The sequence below is a fragment of the Nuphar pumila genome, chromosome 12 (assembly GCF_984573655.1).
Source record: "Nuphar pumila chromosome 12, dmNupPumi1.hap1.1, whole genome shotgun sequence".
Taxonomy (NCBI): Eukaryota; Viridiplantae; Streptophyta; class Magnoliopsida; order Nymphaeales; family Nymphaeaceae; genus Nuphar; species Nuphar pumila.
The window spans coordinates 4,132,514-4,140,489 of NC_143260.1; the positions used below are offsets into that span (position 1 = coordinate 4,132,514).

The 7,976-nt window shown below is 42.3% G+C and overlaps 1 protein-coding gene across 1 annotated transcript; it reads right to left on the reverse strand.

Moving 5' to 3' along the window:
- Positions 1–1,133: 1,133 nt before the first annotated feature.
- LOC149819708 (tubulin beta-6 chain) lies at positions 1,134–5,765 on the reverse strand. Its single transcript, XM_089983943.1, has 3 exons — positions 5,269–5,765; positions 4,194–4,463; positions 1,134–2,132 (listed from the first exon to the last, which is right to left on the reverse strand). Exons 1-3 carry the CDS (start codon positions 5,660–5,662, stop codon positions 1,459–1,461), a joined length of 1,338 nt encoding a protein of 445 aa, XP_089840069.1. The 5' UTR covers positions 5,663–5,765; the 3' UTR covers positions 1,134–1,458.
- Positions 5,766–7,976: the final 2,211 nt, after the last annotated feature.

The following is a 7,976-nucleotide window of genomic DNA, read 5'->3' on the forward strand; positions in this document are numbered from 1 at the left end:
TTTAGATGTTGTAAATCACACTATCCATCTGAAGACGCAATGGATGGTGATGATACTACATGATATGCGGCATGTCAGATATGGATTTTATTTCCCCTTCCAGTTCGATGGGTTAGAGAAGCCGACTATCAGTTGGTATCTCATTGCACTGCCCAGTTCTTTGGCTACCATAACTCGCCCCTTTTTTTTTCTTGAACATCCAGATATGATATGTCTCACCATCATAACCAACGGGTCTCGGTTAGAATCCACGGGTCTGCCCTCAGCTTGACTATATGGGGGAGGAAAAACAAAAATAAAAACTGAATTGAACCGGTAGAACAAGTACGCAATTTTCTAACTATGTGCCCCTTCAGAGGGAGCCTAGTCAGTCGACGTGCTAGGGCGAGGATGTAGGTCGGCCAAGCACGTGCAGCACCGCCGAACGCAGGCCCACATGAATAACCAATTTGGACATACGCACAAAAGGCAGACAATACAAACAAGGCTTACAGTAAAGCCACACGATTAAAAGATTCCAACGGCACGGATGACCCTATAAATAAAAACTTCGGAATTCCAAGTCGACGCACAAAAAATTTAGTCAAAACAACAGAGCACATGAAAGTAATTTGTGATCAAGTTCTTGGTCATACTCTCAATAGGGACGACTGGGTTGACTGAGCTGAGCTAACAGGAATCGAGAGCACTGCAATTCAGAATTGTCAGAACAAGCATCTAAGCCGATGACATCTGCACCAATCATATCGTTCTAACTTCGGTGCTCTCCGGGTGATGACTGGCTCGTGGACTGACCAAATTTTGGAGAAATTTGTCCAAGCCCTCACGCTCAAACAGAGGCTCACACCCCAAAGTTTAAGCAAGTTGGCATCTTGTATGATACATGCAGGCACCCCCATAACCAACCATCAATTCGTCCACCGGACAAACCCTATCGAGTCTGAGTCTGACACTTGTAGACGACAGACTCTCTCTCTCTCTCTCTTTGTAGCCGGAAGACTCTCTCTCTCTCTTTATAGCTGCACCCCCATGTGGCTGTCATATGAGTGAGAGCACAAGTGAATGCGAATACGAACAAAAACTAGAGTCTAATATCCAACCATATATGAATTCCGAATACCAATGCAAGATGATAAACGATATTCTTGTTTAATAATCCCCAATGTATCTTATATACGGCTTAGCAATAGTTCAAACATTTTCAGATACTAACAAAACAACATCGGTACCAGTCTCAGATCTGTAATCTAGAAAATACCACGTCTACCATTCAAACGAAACACACAAAAAGGAAATGCAGATCTACAGAAAGAAAAGGAAATACTGGTTATTGATTCCCCAGTCAGGGCCAGGGAATCTATCACCGCACTGTAGAGTATAATATGATGAACACAAGGTAGAACATAAGATACTATAGGCCTCAACCTTCCCACCCATCATCTCATGCTCGCTTTCCGCTCACATTTCTGCCTCAGCTTCTTCCTCATCTTCATACTCCTCCTCATCGGCAGTGGCATCCTGATACTGCTGGTATTCAGAGACCAAGTCATTCATATTGCTCTCTGCCTCGGTGAACTCCATCTCGTCCATACCCTCGCCAGTGTACCAATGGAGAAAAGCCTTTCTCCGGAACATGGCAGTGAACTGCTCGCTTACCCTCCTGAACATTTCCTGGATTGAAGTCGAATTGCCAATAAAGGTGGAAGACATGGATAAACCTTTAGGTGGAATGTCACAGACGCTAGATTTCACATTGTTGGGAATCCATTCCACAAAGTAGGATGAGTTCTTGTTCTGGACATTGATAATCTGTTCATCCACCTCTTTTGTGCTCATTTTGCCCCTGAACATGGCTGAAGCAGTGAGGTAGCGCCCATGGCGAGGATCAGCTGCACACATCATGTTCTTGGCATCCCACATCTGCTGTGTCAGCTCAGGGACGGTGAGCGCCCTGTACTGCTGTGAGCCCCTTGAGGTAAGGGGAGCAAACCCCACCATGAAGAAATGCAGACGTGGGAAGGGGATGAGGTTCACAGCAAGCTTACGCAGGTCAGAGTTCAGTTGGCCAGGGAACCTCAAGCAGCAGGTCACCCCACTCATTGTGGCAGAGATCAAATGATTTAGATCACCAACTATACAAAAAAAAAAAAACAGAATAGATATCATAAGCAGAAATGAAATAATTTAGATGGACAACTAAAAGAAAAAAAGGAGCTTAGGTACCATAAGGAGTCATATAACATACAAGCATGGCAAATAACTATAAAAAGAAGCGTGAAATTCAAATCTCCAACTTCTTCAACCATTGGAAGATAATACTGCAAGGTTGTAAATACGGTATCGTAACCCATATCAGTCAGGCCCAAAATAAGATACGCATCAAATTGTTTCCCAAAATAAAATAACCATCAAATACTTTCATAAAAAATAGTAAATTTTAAAAAAAATAAAAGATCGGAAAAAATAGCAAAAATTATAAAAAATCATAACACATGAAACAATGACGAAATACACAAAATGTAACCATAAAAATACATATGAAATATGTATATCTCTATAAGATGCATAAGACATCATCAAACATCAATTATCTCACAAGAACAATTATTAAATATCTTACAATTAAGAACATACCATAAGACTCATACCTTCATATTATATGAACAAAAATATTATTACAATAGTTGCACTCGATTTTGAATCAGTTTTCACTCATTACTTGAGGTTCTCATTGCCATGCGGGATCATTTGATGCCATCTTTGTTGTTGAAGTATGAAGCCTGATTTCTACCTTTATATAAATCTTTACAACAACAACAACTACAACTACGCCTTCATCCCAAAACAATTGGGGTCGGCGATATGAACCAACAAAGAAAATCAGTATGGGTCTTCCACATGAATCCTTCTCCTCCATTCATTTCTATCCAATGCCATGTCCTTGGTGAGGTTCAAAGCATTCATATCCTTTCTTATCACCTCCATCCATGTCTTCCTAGGCCTACCCCGACCTCTTTTAACTAATATATTTTCCCATTTCTCCATCCTTCTAACTGGAGCATCATTAGGCCTTCGTCGAATATGTCCAAACCACCGTAAACGATTCTCTCTCATCTTATTTTCAATGGGTGCAACGCCTACCTTCTTACGTATCTCCTCGTTCCGAATCTTATCTTTTATTGTATTTCCACACATCCATCTCAGCATACGCATCTCAGCTACACTCATTAATTTTCGCAAATCCAACTTGGCAAGGTGGTTGTAGGAGGGCAGCGCTCCTCGAGGCATTTTTTTTTTGGAGAGTAGCTTTGTAATTTTACTCATAATAAAGATTTTTTACCATAAACTCATTTTTTTGAGTGAAAAAATTGTAGAAATCCACTTTTTTTTACCTTAACCCACCTTCTTTGAGTGAAAAAAGAGTGGAAATGCATGCTTACTCGATGAAATCACAAATGCCCTCTCTCCGACACAAAGATCAAACCACAAAATAGTCTTACAGCCTGTGGAGTATGTGGGAAGCTCTCCAGAGGGTTTCAGCTCTCAAAAGCTCTTTAAAACTCAAAAACATAAAAACACAATTTTGCATATTTTAAGTCCGCAAGCACCATATCGTACAATACATGGAATACACCTATGATACACGCCCGTATCGAGATAAGGGTATGTATTGTATCGATCTCTTGCATCAATAGATTCAATACCATATGTATCATACCATATCCTACAATACGGTACAATAAGAACAACATTGGACAATAGTCCAACATAGAAAATGACCAAAACCAAAAATAACAGTAAGCAAGTCAAATCTATAAACGAACCAATCATCCCAGTGTCAGAGCCAGTCATTGACAATAAGCATTATCAAGGTGTTGGAAACTTAATTTCAAACAAATGCAAAAGATACCACAGCTCGTTGACTGATTCTGACCTAACTTTCATATGGATAAATAAGCCAGTTTCCGCTTTCAAACATCCAAAATTAGCTCTGCTTTACACTACAGGTAACATGCAATACGCTTGGAGATATAAACCAACTCTAGCTGATAAAAGGTGTCATGGTATCCAATTCAAATGAAGTAAAACACAAATCCAGAGGTACAGCAGAAGATGATAAAAGATCCAAGCAGAAATTAAAGTGCACATAAAGATAAGAAGGATAAAAAAGTGCGGGAGGAGAAGTAGCTTACAGCTAGGAGTTGTTAGCTTCAGAGTCCTGAAGCAGATGTCATAGAGAGCCTCATTGTCCAAAACCATGCACTCATCTGCGTTTTCCACCAACTGGTGAACAGAAAGAGTTGCATTGTAAGGTTCGACCACAGTATCAGAAACCTTTGGTGACGGAAACACAGAGAAAGTGAGCATCATGCGATCGGGATACTCCTCCCTGATCTTCGATATCAACAGGGTCCCCATCCCCGACCCAGTTCCACCACCGAGAGAGTGACAGACCTGAAACCCTGATAATCAAAAAACAAAAACAAAAATCAATATCAAGATCCAAGGAAGAAGATTAAAAGGGTTTACAGTCGAGGCTGCAGCCAGAGAAAACTTAACATCATGAATAAAATCAACAGATTCATGCAGGCTAACAAGACAAAATCTAACAGAATTTGGTCGAGTTTTTTTTCTTAAGGAAAATGGCCCGGAAGATTCATGATAAACGGTATTTTTACAGATATTCCAATCAATGCGTAGGTGAAATTTAGAAAGAAGAAGAATGACAGGAAAACCTAAGCAGAGGAACAGAAGAAGGATATTAAAATACCAAACTAGGGAAATCTTCACCATCTAATCTATAAGATAACACATGCACGAATCCGAGACAAAAAAAAGGAAACGGAACTCACCACCGTCGCAATCAAACTCCAGATCAAACGCAAAAACAAAGCGAAGATGATTATCTTTATTTCACATTCAGGAAACATGGGAAGAAATACCTTAAAATGAAGAAAGGCAGCAAATGTCGGATTTTTCCTTTTCCGATCGAAAAAGCAAATACAAATCTTCATCCGATCATCTCGCAAAACCCCAAGACCAGTGCCGAAACCGCAGATTTGACTCAAAATAACTAAACAAGCGATCTATGTTTTCCGTTGCTTAGGTTACAACCCAGAAATCTCTCAGCAAAGATGGAAAAAACACTAATCCAAAGCCAGAAATGCCAGATCTAATCATTATTACGCATAATCGGAAAAAATTCTCCGTAAATGTAGCCCTAAATCAATAGAGAACAGAGGACTCTAATGCACGATCTACACATACCTTGGAGGCAATCGCAGTTCTCGGCCTCCTTACGCACAACATCAAGCACGGAGTCGATGAGCTCGGCGCCCTCGGTGTAGTGCCCCTTGGCCCAGTTGTTTCCAGCGCCGGACTGACCGAAAACGAAGTTGTCCGGCCGGAAGATCTGGCCGTAGGGGCCAGTGCGGACGGCGTCCATGGTACCCGGCTCAAGGTCCATGAGCACGGCGCGCGGCACGAACCTCCCGCAGGACGCCTCGTTGTAGTAGACATTGACGCGCTCGAGCTGTAGATCGGACGTCCCGATGTAGCGCCCCGTCGGATCGATGCCGTGCTCGTCGCAGACGACCTCCCAGAACTTAGATCCGATCTGGTTCCCGCATTGCCCTCCCTGAATGTGAAGGATTTCCCTCATTTTTCCTCTGGTTTCCCCCCTTTCTTCGGAGATCCAAGGGCGAAGAAGACGCAGAGAGCGAGAGAGGAGAGCGGCTCTCGCGCGGGTTACGGTGAAAATGGAGAGACGGGGAAGACAGAAGGGGGACGAGGATCTTATATATGGTGTTGGGAGAAGATCGGACGGTATAGATCCGTTCCCTCGCTTCTTTTCGATTTGATCGGACGGTGGATTTTGGTTTGGTCCGAAGGTTCAGAATGGAGTTTCTTTCTTGGGATAATATCTAACGGAATTCTTTGGTCACGGACCAAAATGGCGTTCGGTTGTTTAACCTGACCAGAATTAGTCGGTGTGGTTTCTGGCGGGGGCTGGTAGCGTGAGAGCGGTGTTCATGTAGTTTGCATGAGTTGCCTAGACCGCTGTGGGATTCGACGTCATACATCCGCTGGATCGATGAGATCTGACGGTCCGCATTTTTTGGTCGTATGGCATAAATGCTTCCTGAATCCATGTGATAAAAAACGCTGCTTCCGGTTTCGGTTACTTCGGATCTCGGATCCATGGATCTGACTTGACATGGGACACATGGTAATATTCGAAGCAATCAACTGTTGAATTTCACCCTTAATGAGGATACGGTATTCGTATTTTAGTCGAGAACTTGAGATGCACATATCTTAATTCTAAGAGCCGGGAGTACCTATAATTAGGGTTGGCGGGTCGGGTTGGCATGTCAGCATACCTCAACGAGAAACCCGACCCGTTTATTAAATGGGTCGGCTGTGGCAAACACGAACCCGACCCGTTTAATAAACGGGTAACCCGACACGACCCGCCAACCCATTTAATAAATGGGTTGGGTCGGGTAAACGGGTTTTCAGGTTCACGGGTCAGGTTGGCGGGTCGGGCTGACGGATCGGGTTGGCGGGTTGGGTTGACGGGTCGGGTTGGCGGGTTGGCGGGTCGGCAGACGGGTTGGCGGGTTGACCCACCCGCCTAACCCGTTTATTAAACGGGTCAGCCGGGTTGGCGGGTCGGTTGACGGGTTGGCGGGTCGGGTTGGCGGGTCGGCAGACGGGTTGGCGGGTTGACCCACCCGCCTAACCCGTTTATTAAACGGGTCAGCCAGGTTGGCGGGTTGGCATACCCCCAACCCGAACCCGACCTGTTTAATAAATGGGTTACGCGGGTCGACCCGTTTATTAAACGGGTTGGCTTAAGCCCAACCCAAACCCGCCTAAGAGGCGGGTTGGCGGGTCGTGTCAGAAATTGCCACCCCTACCTATAATACATGGATCTCAAATATCAGATCCTTGGATTTGAGATGGGATGATTTCGTTGGGCACTTGATTTAATAACTACGAATGGTGTCTCGTCGAGTTGCATGGAAATATGGATATAGATATATGTAAATAGAGATCTCCAATCCATGGAATATGCATCCAAATCCACAAATCAAACATGATATATAAGCATACCCATATGAGAAATGACACATAATTCGGGGTATTGCCAATGTCCTTTTGGATGCAGCTAACCTAAATTTTGTGTACAAGCTGGTAGTATTATAGGCATTTAGAAATATTATACTACTAACACAGCTTTGTTAGGGTGGATTTTGTTTCACTCAATGTGATCAGTATCGGCATACACGTATCGTATCTCCAAAAAATTGATACGACGAATCTGCTCTTTTTAAATAAATATTAAAAAATCTAAAAAATAAATTTTTAATAGTTTTAACACGTGTCACATTGTAATTAACACGGAATATTTTTTAGTGTCTTTAAGGAGATACAGAACAATTCACTTGAGTATCACTATCGTCCGATACACCTAAGTAGTTGGCCAAACGATTCAGGATCGATACCGATACTAACAACATTGGTTTCACTCAGTAGAAACGCAGCTGCCCGGAGCCTCTTTTTTTTTTTTTTAGAGAAAGCTGGGCTCAAAAAAGTTATGTACAGTGGCACTATGATTTACAACAAAGAAACAGAAAGGTGCCAATCTGGTGGTTTGTCCTTCCCATGGGTCGCCCGAGACCATAAGTCATACGCATAGTTATAAAAGTTAAAAATGGCAAAATATCGGCAGCCAACAACTCGTGGAAATTTGAATCATTTTTTTAATATCACATTTTTTTTGAAAAAAAAAATTGGCAATAAAAATGATTTTTATAAGGAAAACCCCAATTGTTTTGGGATGAAGGCGTAGTTGTTGTTGTTGTATAAGGAAATATACCTGAAAAAATTATTTAAAAATAAAAACCAAACGGTTTTTTCATGATAAATATCTTATAAAAACATAAATAACTCCCACTTCTTTCAAGATA